Genomic DNA, 21,530 nt, shown 5'->3' with positions numbered 1-21,530 from the left:
TTTTAGCGCTTAGCAACCAAATTGGGGGTGAGAAGTGAGGAGGGAGGGGGGGGGGTCACTGTTTTTTAGCCGACAGGAAGTGTGTGACGCCCTCGTGTCGTCATCATCCACCCCGTCGGTCCGCCCTGCGGTAAATTCCTCCGCCTGGCAGGTGGTGGGGTTTTTTTTTTTTTTCGGGGCGAGCCGGGGGCCTTTTGTCTCCTCGCTCTTTGTTGCACAACGACTTTTCCAGACACCCCAGCGAAGACGGGCCGCGCGCTATAATTAAAAAAAGATCTCACAGACCTCATCGCCGCGTTTTCTCCATTTTTAGCTCGGCGTCGCTCCTTTTTTCCTTCACATCTTGTTTTTTGTTCCAAATATAACCCCCCACTTTCATCCCTCTTCCCTTCCATTTTAACAGCTTGTTGTCGAGGTGTTTTAACGGTTTTTTTTCTCCCCCCCCCCCCCCCCCCAGTCGGTCCTGCTTCTGGGCGCCGCGGCTTTGCTCTGCCTGGGTCTGGACCTCCTCTTCCTCCTCTTCTACTCCTTCTGGCTCTGCTGCCGGCGGCGCAAACGCGACGATTCCTCGCACTCCCATTCGCACGGCCAGCAGCCGAGCGCCGACTGCTGCTGCACCGCCTGGTGCGTCATCATCGCCACGCTGGTGTGCAGGTGAGAGGTTGCCCCACCCCATATCCTCACGCCCCCCCCACACACACACACACAAACACACACAAATGCATATTTAGGATCAAATTGAATGCTTTCCAACCATCAGATTCCTTTTTTCTGCCCGGGATGCAAATAAAATGAATGAAACCTGAGATGAGACAAGATCGCCCCCGGCAACAGATTTATCGTTATATTTTTTTTTTTAATTTAAAAAAAGCAAATAAAAGAAATGAAAACCCAAACTTGAGGGAAAGAAAAGAAGAAGGTTATCGGACGCTCTGGATCCAGACGGGAAGCCATTGTTTCTCGTCGCCATGGAAACCGATAAAAAGACGGCTGCTTTCGATAAGGCGAGCAGAAAATGCCATCCCCGGCGTGGGTAAGATAATAAAATCCTGGGATCTACCAGGGTGGGCGGCGCTCGCGGTGGACGACGGGGGTGGTTTTGGATTTGGGCGGGTGGTGGTGGTGGGGTGGCGGCGAGGGTGCGCTTCCATGGGGGTTAGATGAAACATCCGCTGCTGGGAGGCGGTCCTATCTTTGCACGCCTCCATCAGTGTTTGTCTGACCGTTCACCTCGATGTCGTTCACCCCGGTGATTGTTGCCGGGGTCATTGGCGGCGTGGACTCTGCTCCTCCTGACACACAAACGCACAAAACCCCCGTCTCCTGACATTTACTCCATCGCATCTGTTTTTCTTCGTCTGTTACCCCCCCCCCCCGTTATTTATTATTTCTCTCTGTTCGGCCTGCTGCCTGGCCTAGAAAGGTTGCCATGGAGACTGAAGCAGATTTGATGCAGAGGCGAGAAATGAATTATACAGTCAGGGGTTGTCTGTCTGGGTGTGTGTGTGTGTGTGTGTGTGTGTGTGTGTGTGTATGATTGCGTGACTCAGTGCTGAACTGAAGTGTGTTTTTTGCAGGCTTTAATATTTTATGATTAGCTATAATATTTCCTTACTGAATATTTGATACGTGTGTGTGTGTGTGTGTGTGTGTGTGTGTGTGTGTGTGTTATTCTTTTTCTACGATCTAACATGACATCATGTTTTATTTCTGACACCACATGTGGGCTTCCTCCGTTTGTCTGCAGGTGTTTCCTGTTGTAGACGTTTTTACCGTGAGGTCCCTGAACGCATCACCGACCAGTTCTAATATTTTAAATTTATTTCACTGTGTGAACCTGGACTACATCGATGACATCACACAGCTTCTCCCACGATGGGGCTAGAACAGATATTTCCTCTAAAACTGAATCCAATCTGATCAGGGAGGCGGAGCCAGTGGACCAATCAGGTTCATTCAGCGCGCTCCAGGGACCAATCAGGTTCTTTCCCTGCCTTCTATTCCCAGTGGTCAAATAACGGTGTGATTGACAGACAAACGGACGACCGGCGACGGCTTTGACCGACTTCCGTTTTTTTCTTCTTCTTATCAATGCGTTCATATCGGCTTCTGGGATCGATAAAATGATTATTGATTTATTGTTCTTAAGCGATGCCGGGGACTGTAAGATAATCAGAAGCATCTGGCGAGTCTTTGTTTGCCATAATTTAATAACTGGGGGGTGCGTTCCCGCTCCGTTCCTCAGTCGCTCATCTGTTGGGATTAACCCCTGAACTTGTGTCGTCTTTTATTCCACTTACGGCTCAGCTGGAGCCTCAGGTGTCCCACCGGCCGACAGAGAGCAGGATGGATGAAGTGAGTCGGAGAGAGGAAGGATGAGGGGATGGGGGGTGGGGGGGGGCGGAGGGCGGATAAAAGAATCCATTAACAATCATATCCAGAGCGCGTTAACGGGCCTGCATCCATCTCCATCCCGCTCCGGCTGGAAACCCCGTCTGCTTCCGTGTTTGTTGTTTTATGTCATGCGAACAAATAAAATCCGTGGTGAGGCTCTCAGACGCGCACACGCCCACCGCTGCACAGAGGCGTGTGCGCGTGAAAAAAACCCCACACTGTAACACGGAGCCACTCAGGAGCTAATGGACTCGAATGAATCGGCCTAATAATGGCTGTAAATTTTCCTTTTACAGTCTGCCTGGTGTTAGTGAGTGGACTGAGACGTCTCACACACACACACACACACACACACACACACACACACACACACACACACACACACACACACACACACAAAAGAGGAAGGAGGGCGCAACAAGAGCATCACAGGGGAGTTGGTGGGTAGAGAGGGTTGATGTGTGTGTGTTTGTGTGTGTTTGTGTGTGTGTCTTTAGGGTATTCCTGTGGAGGTGGTGGTGTTAGCGGTGGTTTCGGGTGGGCGAGAGGTTATAAAGCGGGGGCAAACCTGGTTAAAGAGGGTTTGGTGAGAAAAGGTTCTGGGGGCAAAGAAGCTCGTGTGAATGTGGAAGCAGAGCTCCAGAAGGATCTTATTAAGTATGGTCTGGTGACCCAATTATTGTGTGTGTGTGTGTGTGTGTGTGTGTGTGTGTGTGTGTGTGTGTGTGTGTGTGTGTGTGTGTGTGTGTGTGTGTGCGTGTGTGTGAATCATTCCTGGTAGTTCTGTTCTTGCTCCAGGCCAACAGTGACAGTGAACTGAAGAACAGCGCTCAGCGCTGCCACCTGCTGGTGGACTCAGAAACTGCAGATAATCGCTGCAGCAGATTTTTTTTTGTTTGTGATGATGAGGAAAACAAAAGATGATTACCCTCCTTCATTCGTATGGACTAATGTGATGCCATCTGGTGGTTATAATAATACTAATACTAATAATTAACACTCATTGTTGTTTACCGTCTTCCAGCGCCGGTATTGCCGTAGGTTTCTATGGAAACGGGGAGTCCAGCGACGGAGCCAGCCGTCTGGCGTATTCTCTCCGTCACGCCAACCGCACCGTCTCCGGGGTGGAGAAGCTGGTACATCCTTCTCTATCTCATTACACTTAGTTCTCGCCTTCCATTAAAGAATCTAACACCTCTCTAACGCCTGTTTCCTGTTTCCTGTTTCCTGTTCCCTCCCCAGGTGTCGGATAGCGCCCTGGCCTTGAACCAGACGGTGGAGGAGAACCTGGCCCAGCTGGAGACGGCGTTCCGGGAGCAGACGGACTACGTGTCCATCGTCCAGAAGCTGCAGGGGCAGCTGGACGAGCTGGTGCGCCTGATGGCCGACGTCCCCTTCTGGGCCAACACGGACGTCTCCCTGGAGGACTTGGCCCGCAAGACGGAGGCGTTTGACTTCTACAGGTCTGCAGGGACACGCCCACGCTTTGTGGTTCTGATCCGGTTTCTATTTAATTCTATTTCTATCTACCTTTAACCCTTTGACGTCTGGCTCCGCCCACAGGTGGTTGGGGTACCTGGGTCTGCTGCTGTTTGACGTCCTCATCTGTCTTCTGGTTCTCTTCGGTCTGATCCGCAACTCCAGAGGCACTCTGATTGGGTACGCTGATCCAACCTCGTCTCTGATTGGCCGGTTACAGACGTATGTTTATTTTTTGGGTTTTTTGTGTCCTTCAGAGTGTGTCTGCTGGGGGTTCTGACTCTGATCATCAGCTGGGGGTCTCTCGGCTTGGAACTGGCTGTTGCTGCTGTAAGTGTAACCATGGCAACATCCTCTGGCTCTGCAGTGATGTAATGCCTTTTCTTTTGCCGCCGCTTGAGCGAGTCTGTTAAGATGCTACTGTATTCTGACGTGTCACGTGTTTCCACCCCCCCCCCCTCCCATCCCACCCCATCCTCACAGTCGGCCAGCGACTTTTGCGTTTCCCCGGACGCCTACGTCACCAGGGTAACCAAAGAAAACGCCGTCATCAACCAAGGTACGCCATTGGTTTTTTTCCGTTTTCGCATCTTTAGATCTTTAGAAGACGAACCATTTCAAAATAAAAGCATCAGTCGTTCTCATGCTGATGCTGTAGGTGTTTGAGAAGCAGAAACATCGCCAGACTCCCGTTTCCACGCCGACAGTCGGATCTCGCCCTGACGTGTTGCTTCTATTTTAAGAAGCAGGCACGTGTGTTTGTGTGTGTGTGTGTGTGTGTGTGCTCGTGCATCCGATGGGGGAATTGTGTTTGACTGACACTCCGGCGCCGGAGCGTTCGCGCTTCCTGCGTCTCTGCAGACTGCGATGCCTCAGCAAATCCTTTCGCTCGTCCCAGACGTACAGAAAATAAAAATAAACACATCCCTGCTCTCCACCCTTCAGCTGCTCCTCCTCCTCTTCCTCCTCCGCCTCCCTCGATTCCTTCTTTCTCACTCGTCTAATGAGTTCTGTTGCCTGTCGGTCGTTTCCGCTCTGCAGAGCGCAGATGTTACCTCAGATTCACACACACATGAACAAACACACACATTTACAGATATTGATGGTTCTCCTTCCACCTATAGCCAGGGGTTAAATTGATCCTGATTGGTCCAGGATGCCGGTCTTTCCCCCTTAATAAACAAATAAATGAATCTGATTGGCCGATAGGTTAAACCAGGCTGTGGCGTGATGTTATGTAGTTCACCTGTCACGCATTCTGTGTGATGTGTGATGGTATTATATGTCACATTTAAGTCCCCCCCGCCCCGACCTGTCAAATGACCCATAAACCCCCTCACATCCTGCACCGTACGCGTGATTCTTTTTAACGTGCGTCTGTCGTGTCGGCACATTTCCAGACATCCTGCAGTATTACCTGAGGTGCAGCTCCGGCCAGGTCAACCCCTTCCAACAGGTAACTCCGCCCCCTTTTGGGCTCTTTCTGAATGCATTTCTCTGGTTGCATCAGGTTACATGAAACAAGTGCATAAATAACCAAAAAGCCCGTTTGTGTCTCCCTAAAGAGGCTGTCAGGAAGCCACAAAGCGTTGGTGGAGATGCAGGACGACGTCGCCGAGCTGCTGCGATCAGCCACACGTGATTTCGCCAACACCAAGGTGTGTGTGTGTGTGTGTGTGTGTGTGTGTGTGCGCCGCATCCGTGGATGCTGATAGAAGCTGGATGTCTGTATCTGATCGTACGTCTCGCTTCGCCCTTGCAGGAGAATCTCGAGCAAATCCAGTCTGTCCTGAACTCCACCGAGGTGGGCCTCCACCAGCTGACCGCCCTGGTCGACTGTCGCAGCCTGCACATGGTGAGACAAGGGTTTTTTTCTTGGAGGGGGGGTAGTTTTGCGTCAGAAAAATCCCCACGACTCGCGTCCTTGACTCGTCTCCTCGCCGTCCGTCCAGGATTACGTCCAGGCGCTGACCGGGCTGTGCTACGACGGCGTGGAGGGTCTCATCTACCTGGTCCTCTTCTCCTTCGTCACCGCCCTGATGTTCTCCTCCATCGTGTGCAGCGTTCCACACACCTGGCCCGGCAAGAGGTAACGCACACACTCGCACTTGGTGATGCGAGCGCCCCACACCGTAACCTTTAACCTCCTGCACTAACATCAAACATGGAAGCAGATTTGATTCTAGAACCCGAACAATCTGGAAAGACCCTTAAAGAAATCCCACGCATGTCGTTCTTTAAGTGTGTTTGCCTCCTAAAGCTGTTTAACCCTACGTATTCCTGCCTGTCTTTGCATCCATCTGACTTCCTTCGAGGTTCCTTTATTTTTTACTGTTCGCCCGTTTTCATTTTCATTTCCTGGGGACACCATCCCTGTGTTAGATCGTCCATTACCACGTTTTTTTTTGTTTTTTTTTAATGTGTCCTACTTCCTCCTTCTGTTCCATCCTTTCCTCCTCTCCCCCCTCCCGTCCTGATTTGGAAATGCTTTGGGCTTCAGCGAGTGATGGCGGAAATCGAAGCCGACCCTATGGTCTAACATCCAGAAATAAATCAATTTTAAAAAAATCTGGTGAAATCACCGTCAGGCGCTCCAGACTGTCCACCAACGACAGATTTAAACCATGACTCATCTCTGTGATGTAAAAGTGGAGTTCAAATCTTGTATTTTGGTGAAGTACGGCCCAGCAGGTGCTAATAAATAATCAATAACTCAACTGCTCCTGGGACTGGTTGCTTATTGAGACCTGCAGACGGGAGTCTGTCTGATCTGTTGGAGCGAAACATCGCCCCCTGCTGGACAGATGGTGCAGCAGCTCCTCCTTTATGTTGAATCAAAAAATGCTCTTCCTCCCTCTGATAAAACAACTTTAATGGAAGAAAATAAAAGAAGAGTAGTGGTAACAACAGGGTCTTGTTCTCTGTGTGTGACCCAGGATGATCCAACTTCCAAATCAGCACAAAATCTTATTTAGCGCCTCATCCTGTTAAGTTTGCTGGACGTTTTTTTTATTTTATTTTATTTTTCTTGACATTTTTTTTGACCATCTTATGTCTGAAAAATGGTTTTTGCCCAAACCAGCCATATTATATATATTTTTTCTCTTTGCTTTAAGTTTCATGGAGCACTCAAGGAATGCATGAAGAGACGCGAAGCCTGATTGGGTTAGGATGAAGCAATCAGTATTGATCAGGCGGGGGGGGGGGGGGGGGGGGGGGGGGGGGGGGGCTGCATGACGGAAAAACGACTGCATGTTCCTGTGTATGATGAGAACATCTGTGACGAGTGCGCCACAAGAGCCCAGTGGGTGGCGTCGCTGGGGGGGGGCCGTGCAGTAATATCTGAGACCTGTACTGTAGTGGGGGCTGATTTGTAGATGAATGCTGCCCTTTGTTCCTTTTCTTCTGGTTCCTATGCTTGGGGGGCTGAAGGCATGGCCTTACCCCAGCTTTTGTATCAGAGGCCACATAGTGCAAGTACCCCCCCTCCTCCCTCCCCCTTTACCCCCCCCCCCCCTTAACTTCCTCTTCAACCACTTGTTTACACTCTGTTGTCTCTCTTGGATCTCCCTCCCCTCTGCTCCCCCCCCCTACCCCCCTACCTTACCCATCGTGCCCTCTCGTGCCCCCCCCCTTAACCCCTGACCAATTCAAGGACGGATGAGGAGGACGGCGAGGACGAGTCGGGCGCCTCTCGCGGCGGCGTGCACGATAACCTGTACCGCGTTCACATGCCCAGTCTCTACAGCTGTGGCTCCAGCTACGGTAGCGAGGCTAGCCTGCCCGCTACGGCCCACACCGTCAGCAATGCCCCCGTCACTGAATACATGTGAGTTAGCGCCTGTGAGTTAGCTGAATGAAGCTTGTGGGGGCCCCCCGGGGGACCTCGACCAGCGGCGTAGCGACAGGATTTATCATTTAAGCTCTCCATTTTGACTCTGCTGCAGCTCCCCAAAGGGAAGCAGCCAATATGTGAGGTGTCTGTTTATGTGAGCTAATGATGCTAACAATGCTAAAGGAAGGCATAAGAAACTAGAAAATAAAAGTCATGATGATAAGTTTCATTTCGGACCTTTGAAGGGGTTTCATTCCTTTATTATCCTCCACTAGATCACATGTTTCAAACTCAAGGCCCGCGGGCCAAATGTGGCCCTCCACATCATTCAATGTGGCCCGCGAGAGCAGAAAAAGTTAAGAGTGTCTAGAAATAAATAAAAACATATTTTTTTCTGTGTAAATGTAATGTTTGTAACTTAGATTATTACATTTAGTTAGTTATATTTTTAAGTTACATGTGGCCCTTTAAGGACAGCCATGTGGCCCCTTGGTGGAAATGAGTTTGACACCCCTTGACTAGATAGTCTTTGTTCAGTTTTCAGAAGCAATGCTAACATGCTAGGACTATGTTAGTGGCGCTACGCTAGCAGCTAGCCCAGGTACCCCTAGTGGTTCGACGACCAGTTCATCATCTGACCTCCAGGTGGCGGCGTTCCATGCAGTAACTCTTTATTCTATAATGCAGGAGCCAGAACGCAAACTTTCAGAACCCTCGGTGTGAGAACACCCCCCTGATTGGCAGGGAGTCCCCTCCACCCTCTGTAAGTGCACACTTTATAGAACACACTCTCCCTCCATTACCTTCCAATACCCATCAGGCAGCCGGGGAAACATTTCAAGAGCCGAAAAGGCAACTCTTTCTAACTGTAGATTATAATGAAGAACTGACGGCGTCCATTAACGGACTGCTAAGTTGTGGGTGTGGTTATTGGAAGGTAGTCCCCGACCCCTGACCCCCCCACACCCCCACAGCAGTCCAGCTCTGTGTTCCAACTAGACGGCGATCACAGAGCGTCTCTCTCTCTCTGAAGGTCATTTTGGCAGCCTGGGATTCGCACTCGCATCAAAAAGAGAGAGTCGTGTCTTCTGATAGGTGGAGCCGTTGGGTCAAAGTTGTTCTCTATTTCTGATGTAAACAAACAAACAAACAAAGTCTGGTGGAGACGTGTCGATCTTGTAAGGAACGTTTTGGATATTTACCACCGTAGTGCCCCAAGGTTTCACTCAAACACCAAAAGACGCACTTCCTGTTTGAGGTCTTTGGACCAATGGGGGGGCTGTCCTGTCCCGGTGTTGACGAGGCGCTGCTGGGCCTGTGGTTGTGGGGCTACGATACTCACAGGAAGTCAGATTGGGATGGATTTATGGGATGGACTGCTAGCTCCGTAACTCGCCAGTTCAACACTAAACCTCGAGCCCAAACCTCCAAAGTTCCTTCTCTCCCCTGTCCCCACAGTGTGTCTTTGTGTGCATCTTCTTGTCGAGGTGTGTGTCCTCTGTTTCTGTGCCCCATCACCTCTCACCATTAAAGGGTCACAGGAGCACATGTTGCCCCCCTGCCCCTGCCCCCCCCCCTCCTCCACGGTCAGACTGAACCCCTGACATCAAAGTCTGACCCGGAAACCAGACAACCCTGGACAGGAAGTAGCTCAGAGACCACTAACTCATACCAGGCTAACCTACTACATCAGAACTAGAGCACTAACTCCACCCACTGACCAAAAGATCACCTGTTTACTGTAACAACCAATCAGATGTCCCGGAACGATTGACTGTTTAATCAAAGCTCCCGGCTGTCCCAAATGACTGGTCAAAGATCTGTCTGTCTATCCGTCTGATTCTATCTGTCTATCTCTCTGTCTGTCTATCTATCTATGTCTGTCTATCTGTTGCTCTGTCTATCTACTGTATTTGTCTGTCTGTCGGTCTGTCTATCTGTCTGATTCTATCTGTCATCTCTTTGTCTATCTATAGGTCTGTCTATCTATTAATCTATCTATCTATCTATCTATCTATCTATCTATCTATCTATCTATCTATCTATCTATCTATCTATCTATCTATCTATCTATCTATCTATCTATCTATCTATCTATCTATCTATCTATCTATATCTATCTATCTATCTATCTATTTACCTACCTGTCTGTCTGTCTATCTGTCTGTCTTGTCGTCTTTACCCGTCCTTCTTCTTCTTCTTTCTTTAACAGTCTCTCGTTTCTCTGGTTTTCTCCTCCACCAACTTCTTTCCCCCCCCCCCCCTCCCTCTCTCCCTGTGCCCCCCCGCCCCTTCAGTACACCTCCAGTATGAGAGCCAAGTACCTCGCCACCAACCGCCCGGACCAGAACCGCCGTTCCGTCCCCAACGACCAGCTGGACCCGGCCAGCCGGCCCCACCCCACCGCCCGCCCCCAGTCCTCCGTCCACTAGAGGGCAGACCTCCAACCCGCCCATGTCAGCGCCGCCGGGGGGCCGGATCCAGCGCCCCCACAGGACCCCGTTTGTTCACCCGACACAACCAAACACCTCAGCGACGACCAGCCCGGCAGTCCAACGCCACACATACCCACAATGCATAGCAGCCAGAGCCTCTCCTTCTCCCTGCTCCTCCACTGGGATGAATACGCTACCCCCTAGTGGAGGCAATTGGCCACTCCCACCACACAAACACACACACACACATACACACACACACACACACACACATACACGTACACACACACACACACTCGCTGTACAGAGCTGTAAATATGTTTGCTTCTCTCCGATCTCGCGATAGACCGTTGCATCATGGTTAATGTGCTGTTCTGCGTGATCGTCATGGAAACGTTTGCTGTATCATCAAAAACACGCCGACTTGGCCGAGCTCAGCCCGCCAATCAGAAATCAGAAAGCCATGTTTATAGATAGAAACGGTAACAAACGCATCGACATTCTCTTTCTCTTTAACGTCGTCTCAGACTTGAATGGCTGGAAAAACTTTGTCCGGATTTGTTTACGTGCCGGGAATTCCGGACGGGATTTTGGGAATCGGATTGAGAGACAAGGGGAACACAAGGAGGCCCAACCCGTGCCAAAAAAACTCTAACGAGGGATGCCTGATTCTGTCGCCTCCGAGAGAGGGAAAGAAAGAACTTTCTTAATTTTTGTTTTTTTTTAGTTTTTGTTTTGACTAAATTCTGACGGAACGGAAACGACAGGACGGAAAAAGGAAAACGACGCGTTCGCCTGGTGCTACGAAACCCCGGACGTCCCCAGAGGGAGACGCTCACGGCTGAGGAGTGGAAAACAAGTTGTTTTTTTTTAATTTTATTTTTTTAATTTTTAATCATTCGTTTTCATTCAGGGATGTGATCAGGAAAAAAAAAAAAGAAGATCCTTAAAAAAAATTATCTTTCCATCATTAATAAATGGAAGCTGTGTCCTGAAACCTGGAAAAAAAAAAAGAAAACGCGTCCCTGATTTACGTTTAATGTTTTTATCATGAGCTGAATTTCAGGATGTGATACTGTGACCAACTAATATTCCGTTGTATGCTCTTATTTCTTCATTCCTGTGCTTTTATTTTGTTAACTGGTGACCCCGGGTTGACCCCTGGGGTCAAATTTTCTTTTTTTGTTATCCTCAAGCACAATTTCTTCTCAAACCTCCTGGGACACTGCCAGTGTCCCCCCCCACCCCCACACACACACCTTCTTCTATAAAACTCTGTACAGTGTATAGAAGCTGTATTTGTGAACCCCGTGTGTGTGTGTGTGTGTGTGTGTGACATCGCTGCAGCGTGATTGGCTGTCGCTCTATCTCAGTGTTCCAGTGTGTAGGTTCAGTGATCTGTGTGTGTGTGTGTGTGTGTGTGTGTGTGTAGCCGGCAGCCAGCGGTTGTGGGGGGGGCGGCGGCCTATCTAGCCTAAATCATTTCCACACAGATGCCGTGCATGCTCTCACGCTATAGACACACCCACATTCCCTCCCCTCCAATTTCCCCCGTGGAAGCCCCGCCCACTCCAGCAGCGATGACGTCATCAGGCGACGGGTGACGTCGTAGGTAGGAAACCCCCGTTAGTCAGCCTCCATTCCTGTACAGCATTTTAATATGTGATTAATAATCAATGACCACTTCTCGTTTTAGCGAGACAATCTTACATGTGTGATTTTAGAAATAAAAGATAAAAAAATAAAGTCGGTATTATGGTAACAATGCTACCTATTTAGTGTTATTTGCACCACGGATGCAAATGAAGAAAAATCTGTGGGACTCGTCACTGATTAATGGCCTTTCATATTTTTAAACTCTTACAACACTTCATATCACTTGATTTTTTTTTTTTTAAATTTTATTTTACTGTCTTGCAAAACTCAAACTTTAACGATAAAATACTAGCTAGCTGTTTTGTAGGAGAACTAAGGCAAGAGCAGTGTTTTTCCTCTCTTATTAATGGTGAATGACTCTCTGTCTTGCAATGTTTTAATAAATCTATTCCAGTGTCGTCCGCCCACCTGACGCCAAGTCGTGTTTGACTTCCTGTTGGGATGCTCTTGAGCCGATCAGAAAACCTGTTGAGGGATCGATATCGGATATTTGCGATGGGATTTTACAGGATGTCAAAACACACCTGCGTCCAGATGTGACGGATAAACAATGTTTTCTATGGTTGTTTTTATTTTCTGATGGTTTAACTAAGATATTAATGATGTACATGTCAAAACTGTGGTGATGATATCATTCAGCCTGGAATAAATGTTTAAAAAAAAAAAAAAAAGGAATTAAATCGACTTTAACATACTGACCGAGCCTCTTGGTTCTCTATATACGCGAAGGATGTTTGTCCTGTGACATATTAATATTTTATTCATGCTCTGCACCATAATAAACATTATAAAACAAGTTTTACCGTGACGCAGTAAAAGAGACGTGCCAAATCCCTAAAATACAAGAAATACTTCTAATCAGATTCCAGACAGGGGTTAAAGGTCAACACAGTGTCAATTATCACTTATTTGACTCATTGATTTTTATTTATTTAAGTCTCCACACAGTCCAGATACTGGAGAGAGAACATCATTATAAACTTGTAGAAAGAAGGGACGAAGTCGGATTCTCATCCATCACCGCAAAGATCGACGACGACTCAACGTGAGTCACTTTAACATAAAACCTCAGAGGGGACACACATATGCTGTAGATTCAAATGGATAAATACAGTGACGTCCATATTTGTAACACAAAGAGTTTGGAGCAAGTGGTTCTGGGAAAATGCACCCATTTGATTCCTTTGTGAGACTTTTTTACGGCTTCATGGAAATACGTTGGAAGTGTCGCACCTGGATGCAAACTGAAATGTCTTCAGCCACGGTTCTACAGGGGACAGTCCCAGCTACCGGCGAGTGGCGGGGAACACTCGGACGTGTCGCCAGCATATCGTGGAGCCACATGACTCACGCACAGTCGCACCTACGGACAATTTAGAATTGATCAATTCAGTTAAATTGCATGTTTTTGGAGGCGAGGAACCCCCGGAAAGAACCCTCTCAGGCATGGGGAGAACAGAAAGGACTCAAATCCAAGGAGCGTCTTGCTGTGAGGCCACAGCGCCAATCATGAGAACAGATAAGTGCAAACATCAATCTCTCGGTTTTTTTTTTTTCTACAAAGTGCTCCTTCATTATGATAGTGGTGCTTCAGAGAGAGAGGAAAAAACACCAGAAGTCTGGGTTCAATAAAAGCACCTTAAAGGAGGCGGGTCGCCCCCTAAACGGGTCGCCAGTTCATCATAAATTCATAGAAAACGTCCCATCTCATCCGGACCTAACGTCACAGACTTCACTGTAGCTACGGCTTCACCAGGATTAGCGTGACATGCTAAGGTTAGCATTTAGAAGCTAACACAGAGGATCTGAAACCATCAGGGAAGTTGAGGATGACGGATGAGAAAGTTCAGCGTGAAGCGGAGATGTTTTAACTTCTTCTCTCGCTTCCTGCTCGATGGATGTTCCTGCTGGAGCCAGAAGGTGGCAGCAGAGAGTCTTCACTCCTCCATCCCTCCATCAGCTGAGGAAGCTGGGTGGATGCGGACAGGTCCTCCGTCGGTCTCCGGGACGGTTGCTACGGTCGCTGGGGGCCGTGGCACCAAGGAGTGTCTGGGTACAGCAGACAATGGACCGACCTGAACCTGAGAAAGACACGGAAATGAGCATCACAATGCCTGGAAGCTGCCAGCTGGGCATTTCAAAATAAAACTGGACACAATCAGATCACACACACACACACACGCACGCACGCACGCACGCACGCACACACACACACACACACACACACACACACACACACACACACACACACACACACACACACAATGAACAAAACCAGGAAGCTTGTCATAGTAAAACATTCCCAACAAGACCAACTGTCAGGACACACGCTGCACGAGTTGATAAAGCTTTCCTGAAACACACAAAAATACAAGACAGCGTGTTCTACTGCAGAAAGAACGCACACAATGAGGCGTTTACTGACCAGAGGAGAACGCAGAACAAAGAAGGGAAAGCAGACAAATGACAAATAAATCCCTTTAGAGCCAGGAAGACAAAAAGATAAGATCAGAGTTGTATTCTTATTTGTTTTGTGCTCCTGTGAATATCACACCAAATAAAAAGTTTTCTCATCCTGTTCTTGATCAACATGTAGCACAAATACGTAGACGAGTCAATACTGCAGCTAAAACCTGCAATGATTGATTGATAAAGATGAATTTTACCTTGTTGGGTCTTCTTTTATTGAAAATGTTCCTTTCACGTTGACGATATTTCTCCGGTTTTCCACTTTCCCGTAGCTCAACGTCACCTAGAGGACAACACCAACACAAGCAGTTGAGACAGTGTGTGTGTGTGTGTGTGTGTGTGTGTGTGTGTGTGTGTGTGTGTGTGTGTGTGTGTGTGAGATAGAGTGTGTGTGCGTACCTGGCTGCGTACGTCTGAAACCAATCCCAGGTTTTCCAGGTGCGAGTGGAACAGCGCCGAGCGGATGAGGCTCACGCCGAGCAGCGCCTCCACGATGTAACCCACGGCGCAGTCGTCCGGGAGACGGATGCTCTCGGCCGTCGCCATGAAGGCGCCGTCGCTGCGTGGAGGAAGAGGACGTCACGACACGAGCGAAACAGCGCCTCAAACGTCTCATTGGGTCGTGTAACTGAAGCCTCACCTCGCCCAGGGCTTCATCTTGAGAGCGACGCCTCGGCTCAGACAGAACCCGGCTCCTCCGGTGGCGAACCAGAAACGCACCGGCGTCTGCACACACACACACACACACACACACACACACACACACATGCAAACACACATTATAAAAGAGCTTAATCCACATGTGTATCATTGTCATCTTTATGCATTCTTCATCCATTGCAGGTTGAAAGAAATTCTAACAATTAATTTGCATCAAACTTTATGGATTAAAAAAATAGAATAAAAATCTGCAGACTGATTCAGGTCATCCGCTCCTGAACTTACATCCTGAAGATAAACCTCCTATAATGATTTAATTTAACTTTAACTTTACCGTCCCAGCCGAGTCCGGCCCGTCTGCGGCTTCGATGGGGCGTTCGAGGCTCGGCCGGCCGATGTAGACGTCCTGAGTGTGGCTGTAGTGTGACAGCAGCTTCAGCAGGGCGGCGACGTTTAGGTAGTTATCATCATCAACGTGACAGAACCACCTGCAGCAGAGGCTCACGGTCAGGATCAGGCTCTGTGTGTGTGTGTGTGTGTGTGTGTGTGTGTGTGAGTTAGTGTGTGTGTGTCTTACTTCTTGCCAGATTTAATGAACGTATCGTATTCCAAAGCCATTTTACAGGACAGGGCCTGATGGGTGTGGGCCGCTGAACAGTTGGTGTTGATCAGGTGAGCTCCTGATAATCAATCAATAAAAAAAAACAATCTTCATCAACTCTGACAGACATTTATGGTTCCCAGAGGATTAATACTTTGATGTCTTTTCCAATTTCCCAGGTGGAATAATAAAATATGACAAGATTAAAGTCATAATATCACAAAAATAATGTTGAAATATTACATTTAAACATCGCAAGACAAGAAAAAAAGTTATTTCATCAGAAAAATTTTTAAATAAAAAATAACGATTAAAGCCGTAATATCAAAAATAATGTTGGAATTTTAAATTTTAAACATCGCAAGACAAGAAAAAGGTATTTTATAAGATAAAAATGGAACTTTGGAAAAAAAATATGGGGCAGAAGAGAAGAAAAATGTTTATTATAAGAATAAACTCAACTAAATATTTAAAATTCAACAGCAGGAAATATTGTTATCATTGCATTCGCCGTCGCTGGACGTCTGGAAACTTTCTCATTGTGCGTCTTTCTCCAGCGACTCATACAATCTGTCCGATGGCGAGGAGAAAACCGTCACCGGCGTCAAAACAGTTCCATGAGTGAGGCGAGGAAAGGCCTGTCCATTAAAACCAACACACATCCTGGCACTAACGCCCCGTCAGCAGCCCGCTTCCTGCTTCCCTGCAGATAACGAGTCAGCAGAACGGCTGTGTGTGTGTGTATGTGTGTGTGTGTGTGTGTGTGTGTCTCACCCATCCTTTTCCTCAGCTTCTCGTCCTCTCCGTCGCTGAACACATACGTCTATGGAAAAAAACACACACACACACACACATGGTTCGTGTTATTCCTGCGGCGCTTTTAGTGTGGAAACAAAAACGCCAGCGGCCCCCGGGGCTCCACGCCGCTCCGCCGTCATTGGTTGTTTACGATCAGGTGAGGCTCCACCTGTTTCCTCGGTCACGCAGAGGAGGTGGCGGCGGCGGTGGATGGAAGGCAGAGCCGAGGCCAGCTTCTCGTCTATCAGCAGCAGAGCAGCTGGTTCATGGGGCGTTTATGCGGTGAGTGACGGGGTCGAAGGTCACCGCGCACTCAGGAAGACCACGTCAACGCCCCCCCCCCACTTTCTTTCCACTGGAATTAAATACTGAAGCTCCAGCAAAATAAGTTGGAGCACTAGTTTCCCAAGTAAATAAGTTATTATTTATTTGTTGTTTGTGTTTACTTGTTGTTTTTGTTGTGTTCCGTGTCTTTTTGTGCCAGTTTAAACCGGCTGGACAGCGTTTAGGTTTATTTCTCATGCCGTCCTGTCATTCACACCTCTCACAACAGCTCAGAGGGAACTTCCTGTTGTCATTATCTGGAGGCGTCGGCTTTCCTCATCTCATCTGGTGACATTAATCCAGTAGCATAGCGACGCGCCTTCACTGTTAGCAAATAGCTTTTGCATTCCTAAATAACATTCCTTAAATTCATTCGTGCTGCCAGTAGCACCTATTTAATCATTGCATGAGCATCAGGCTCTGCAGAGTCATCAGCCACCGCCACCACCACCAGCATCTGCACACCTCAGATGACTTTTGATGAGCCTGAAAAGTCTTATTTCAAATATTACGCACCAAATAGGTGCTCACATGACACAAGAAGACAAAATAGGTCCTAGAATTTACAGCCATGCTAGCACCTCACCGTCTTTCTTTAGCATGGTTGCTAATTTGCGATAAAAACAAAGCCCAGATGAGGCTAAAGGAAACTTTTTGAATGAGGTATTTAAGTATTTTACAGATTTAAATTTGAGCTGATGATAAAGTAAGATGAAAAAAAATGAAAAGGACCACGAATGGTGCAACGATTCCTCTGGTGACCATGAATGTGAAAGGTTACACGACAATTTATCTCATTCCATCTCTAAATCTCATACCATTGGTGGTGACCTCAATGGAGCAAAGCTTAAATACTATTATTCATTTAAAAAACTTTGGGCACATTAGGTCTGTAAATGTTTTCAAGTCACCATGGTAACATACAATTAAACCATTGTTTTAACAGCTTTTAGGTGGAGTGTGTTCCAGAATCCACTTAATAATGAAATCTAGTCATTTAATTTGTTTCAAACAAATTGCACCCTGCGGTCTGGAAGTCAATAATTCCTTCATTCTGTGTATGAAAAGCCTGGAAGCACCATCAGGTCAGCAGATCGATGCCCCACTGGCAGAAAAACAGCTGGAAGGACGCCAAGACTCTTTTGATTTAAACATGCATGCATTAATGGGACTGCAGACGACTTGATGCCAAAAACAATCGATATAATGACCTCCTTCTAAATTTGCCGGGTTCTTAATTCAAGCTTCGAGGCCTGAACGAACCACCCGAGCTGAGAGAGGGATTCCACTTTGCAAATCTCTTGCCATGTCGTACAAATTCGGTCGTAAATCTATCGGGGTCGGAAGCCCGATGTGATCCCATCGCTGGACGTGTTGGAGGGCAAGTCCGGCCAGCTGTGTGTTCATGTCAGCCTGGGGTTTTTTCTTTTTTAAAAGCCTCTGGAGATCATTTGGCCTCTTGTTAGCGTGTATGGGGTGGTGGTGGTGGTGGTGGTGGATGAATCACCAAGAGTTGTGTCTTACAGGAAACAAACAGGAGCGCCTGAGACACGTCTTGAACTTCCCATGAGAACTAATCTGGCGAGTTCCCAGGACGTCCGAGTCCGTCGCAGCGACGGCTGTGAGAAACGTGTGTTTCCATGAGTCAGCAGTCCTGCGGAGCGGAGGTGTGTGTGGGAAAACAGGTAGTTTCTCACACACATAAACAGACACACACACACATATCCGTGAGAGCAGTCTCAGGAATGTGTCAGACACACATCAGCTGAGTCTGCCCCCCACCCCAACCTCCAACCCCCTCCCACACCAACTCCTATTTACATGTCAACAGTGGAGATGAGACAAGTTCACTGAGGTTCAGATGGGAATCAGACCCGCCGCTGCTCGCGCCGCGGTCACGGCTGCGTCCCATTACGGGCTTTGAAGCCGTTGGGTGCAGTTCACCACAGATCCATGTGTTTCAGGGCTAAAGCTCCATCGCTGAGTCAGACGCTCCAGTTTCTCAAGGATTAAACAGATTTAGAATTTTTTAGAGTTTCTGCATGTCAAGTGGTTTGTTGGATCTGTAGTGTTAATAAAAGCTGTGACTGGGGTGTTTTCTCTACCCCCTTCCCTCCTCACCCACTGTGTCAATGTGTCAATACATTAACATCAGTGTGGCTGGCCTCTTGCCCCCCCCCCCCCCCCCCCTAAAAAGTCAATAAAACTTCTTAAAGTCCAGTGGATTAATTTAAACAGTTTTGAATAACCGTGACCTGGATAATTGAGAACCTACACAGACAAGACGAGAGGGAAAACTTTATTCTAGTCAGGCTAGAATAAATGCGCATAAACACAGTTTATGCGCATTTGAGGTCTGGGAATGAAATAGTTTCTCTTTAAAAGTTCAAAAGCAAGACCTCAAGTAAATTAAAAGTTCATGCAGACGCCTTTACTCTTTATTCTGAGTAGGATGACTGATTTCTACACGCATGCAGGCTGCGTCTTTTCAGGATGATTTGCCCTATAAATAAAAATCCAGTATCTACAGAAGTGTTGCGTTCACGTCCCCTCACCTGTTGCATATTCCTGGAGATCCAAGTGTCCAGCTGGAGCTCCAGCCTCTGCCGGTGATATCTCCCGGTGGTTTTCACCGCTATGAACAGATCGTCGGCGGAGAGACGCTCCACGGGCGCACGGGGCGCGCTTCTCCCGGTGCGCGTCGCTCTCCTCTCCCGCGTCAGTCTCCTAAAGTACGCGGAGAAAAGTTTTCCGCTCGTCCCATCATCACCGGGGGGCTCCACCGGGTCTTCGCTGGGGTGTTCCACGGTGACCACCAGCATCACGGTCACCAGCAGGCAGGTGACGGCGGAGGCGGCGGCGGGACCGACGGGGTTCGCTGATCCGCTGGAGGGTTTCCACATCGTGACGGAGCGGCTGGAGCTCCAGATGCGCGCATGGAGGGACGCACATCCGAAATAAAGTCTGCGTGGGCTTCAGAGCATCCCCACACGGAGGACACGGCTGGGGTTTGAGCTTGACCTCCCGCCGTGTGACAGCTTTAAGTCACCCCTGTGACGTCACAAACCCCACCAAGTGGGGCAGGACGGGCCAATTTCTGCACCAATAGCAGGTCGGAGCGTTCCCGAAATGGGCGGGGATGATTAGCAAAGGGGCGGAGTCAACATCCGCATGTCAGGAAACTTAATTAATGGGCATTTAGAAGACAGAAATAACTTTAGAATGAAGGATTGGAGCCACAAGATGACACGAGACCTGATAAAAATAAAGCTAAATGATTAAATCAGGATTTTTAAATTTAGATGAGACAAAAAAAAAGCAAACATACAGGAAACCAGTTGAGCCAACTAAATGAGAACGAGTATAGCACTACTGAAGACCATCCGACATCTCTTAAAACGTGTAGTGTTGTATAACTGAGCACCTTTTGTGTGTTTCTGGTTGGAAAAACGACTTGGAGTTCCTCTGGACGGAGGTTTGGCTCCGAGGATCCAAGTTGGACAGATGTGGAAGCCGGCTGTGACATGGGAGTGTGTGTTGTCCTGCCAGCTTCGTAGACATGCCAAGCAGCCAGTTCGCCAGATCCACCAACCATCTAAGGAATGCTTCCCCTCTAATAATGTGAAGTTTGTCTGTGCTGCATAATCTGTGCTGAGCCATCAAGCAAAGCCAGGATTATATTACATCTTGGTTATGACAGCTGCCAACAGAGCAAAGAGTCCATTTAGGACTCGTAGGAAGGGGAAAAATATAGAAATCCCTCTAAGTATGATGATGATGTGGATGTCTGTAACCCAACGCCGGCCCGATGGGACACGCTTCGCTGCCTTTTCGAGAGGAAAGTTTCACTTCTGACCACATCCACTATCGTCAATAAGAGCGGGCGTGGTTGGGCGCGGTCAGAGGTACGTTATGTCGACTTTATAACCCTACACAGCTGTTATGTCAGCGGGTCTGAGTGTATATGTGTTCAGCTGGGTGGAACATTAAAGATCTAGAAGTCAGTTTTTAAAGTTTCACCACAGAAATACAGATTTTCAACTTTTAATTCCTGGTGGTGGTGGCGGCGGCCTATGGCTCTGAAAATCCGACATATTTCATCGACAGAAATAAAAAAGTTGGGGACTGGGGGGTAATTGGAAGGTGGAGATCACATAAAAGAGCAGAATGAACTACAGATACAAAAAGGACAGAAACGATATGATTGGCTAAAAATAAGGGTGTGTTGGCGCGCCACTGGATAGACGTGATCAGCTGACGTGAACAGTTATTTATTTGTACGAGATAGTTCTTGTGATGAGGATTGATTGTATGATACACATACTTTTGGTCAGATGACTGTCGCTGATGCTCGACGCTAAACAAAGAGACGGCGCCGAGCGAAAAACGAAGGGATGGGAGAGACGGAGGAAACAAAGAGGAGACGGAACGGAAAGATTCTGGATCACTTCAAGCTGAAACAAAATGAAACCTCATGTTTGAAATCGCCTGCTGCTTTAGCATGACATATATATCTGAAGCACGCGTGTGTGTGTGTGTGTGTGTGTGTGTGTGTGTGTGTGTGTGTGTGTGTGTGTGTGTGTGTGTGTGTAATGTAATGGCTGTTGGAGATGTGGGCTGAAAGCCTCTATTTATGTTCCAATGTCAGGCCAGTGTTTGCTCGCTCAGCAGTTTTTTCCAGCTAAATAACGGCAGCTGATGGTCTCAAACCTCCTTCTGTCTTTGTTTTCCCAGCTTTCTCCCCTCCCCAATTCATTTTCTCATCGATAAGTTGCAGGATTCAGAGTGCAAGGTCACGGTTTTCCGAGTCTCAAGTTGGGACTTTTTTCCTCACTTCCTCTGAACCGCAGGAACAAAAACAAAGTCCCTCTCATCGCCA

At 48.0% G+C, this 21,530-nt stretch overlaps 2 protein-coding genes across 4 annotated transcripts in view; one reads left to right on the top strand and one right to left on the bottom strand.

Annotated features, from left to right (window-relative positions):
• The window catches only part of LOC137599735 (protein tweety homolog 3-like), a 17,140-nt gene extending 4,643 nt beyond the window's left edge, over nt 1-12,497 (top strand). The window contains exons 3-15 of one of the 3 annotated variants that reach the window (XM_068320818.1): nt 458-654; nt 3,419-3,530; nt 3,637-3,857; nt 3,958-4,053; nt 4,131-4,203; nt 4,357-4,432; nt 5,274-5,329; nt 5,439-5,531; nt 5,636-5,728; nt 5,826-5,962; nt 7,529-7,702; nt 8,396-8,471; nt 10,006-12,497. In XM_068320818.1, coding sequence (XP_068176919.1) covers nt 458-654; nt 3,419-3,530; nt 3,637-3,857; nt 3,958-4,053; nt 4,131-4,203; nt 4,357-4,432; nt 5,274-5,329; nt 5,439-5,531; nt 5,636-5,728; nt 5,826-5,962; nt 7,529-7,702; nt 8,396-8,471; nt 10,006-10,140 — 1,539 coding nt within the window. In that variant the 3' untranslated portion in view covers nt 10,141-12,497. Of the gene's footprint in view, nt 1-457; nt 655-3,418; nt 3,531-3,636; nt 3,858-3,957; nt 4,054-4,130; nt 4,204-4,356; nt 4,433-5,273; nt 5,330-5,438; nt 5,532-5,635; nt 5,729-5,825; nt 5,963-6,373; nt 6,951-7,528; nt 7,703-8,395; nt 8,472-10,005 lie in introns of those variants that run through there. The other 2 variants (XM_068320819.1, XM_068320820.1) reach the window with 2 other exon arrangements.
• Nucleotides 12,498-12,704: 207 nt separating this feature from the next.
• On the bottom strand, nt 12,705-19,685 carry LOC137599737 (beta-1,3-N-acetylglucosaminyltransferase lunatic fringe-like). Its single transcript, XM_068320821.1, has 8 exons — nt 19,207-19,685; nt 16,304-16,352; nt 15,506-15,608; nt 15,263-15,416; nt 14,909-14,994; nt 14,668-14,827; nt 14,466-14,551; nt 12,705-13,880 (listed from the first exon to the last, which is right to left on the bottom strand). The coding sequence occupies exons 1-8, from the start codon at nt 19,552-19,554 to the stop codon at nt 13,814-13,816; spliced, it is 1,053 nt and encodes a 350-aa protein (XP_068176922.1). The 5' UTR covers nt 19,555-19,685; the 3' UTR covers nt 12,705-13,813.
• Nucleotides 19,686-21,530: the final 1,845 nt, after the last annotated feature.

Source organism: Antennarius striatus, chromosome 8 (assembly GCF_040054535.1).
Source record: "Antennarius striatus isolate MH-2024 chromosome 8, ASM4005453v1, whole genome shotgun sequence".
Classification (NCBI taxonomy): domain Eukaryota; kingdom Metazoa; phylum Chordata; class Actinopteri; order Lophiiformes; family Antennariidae; genus Antennarius; species Antennarius striatus.
The sequence above is the reverse complement of the archived record's forward strand: the minus strand, read 5'-3'. Positions and strand labels throughout refer to the sequence as shown.

What these genes read in the sequence shown, in the direction of transcription:
- LOC137599737 (XM_068320821.1), bottom strand. Translation starts at nt 19,554, where the DNA reads ATGTGGAAACCCTCCAGCGGATCAGCGAACCCCGTCGGTCCCGCCGCC. An exon ending in GAAGCTGAGGAAAAGGATGG is followed by an intron (nt 15,609 to 16,303) that starts GTGAGACACACA and finishes ATTGATTATCAG; the next exon opens with GAGCTCACCTGATCAACACC. An exon ending in ATAAAAGAAGACCCAACAAG is followed by an intron (nt 13,881 to 14,465) that starts GTAAAATTCATC and finishes TGTCTTTCTCAG; the next exon opens with GTTCAGGTCGGTCCATTGTC.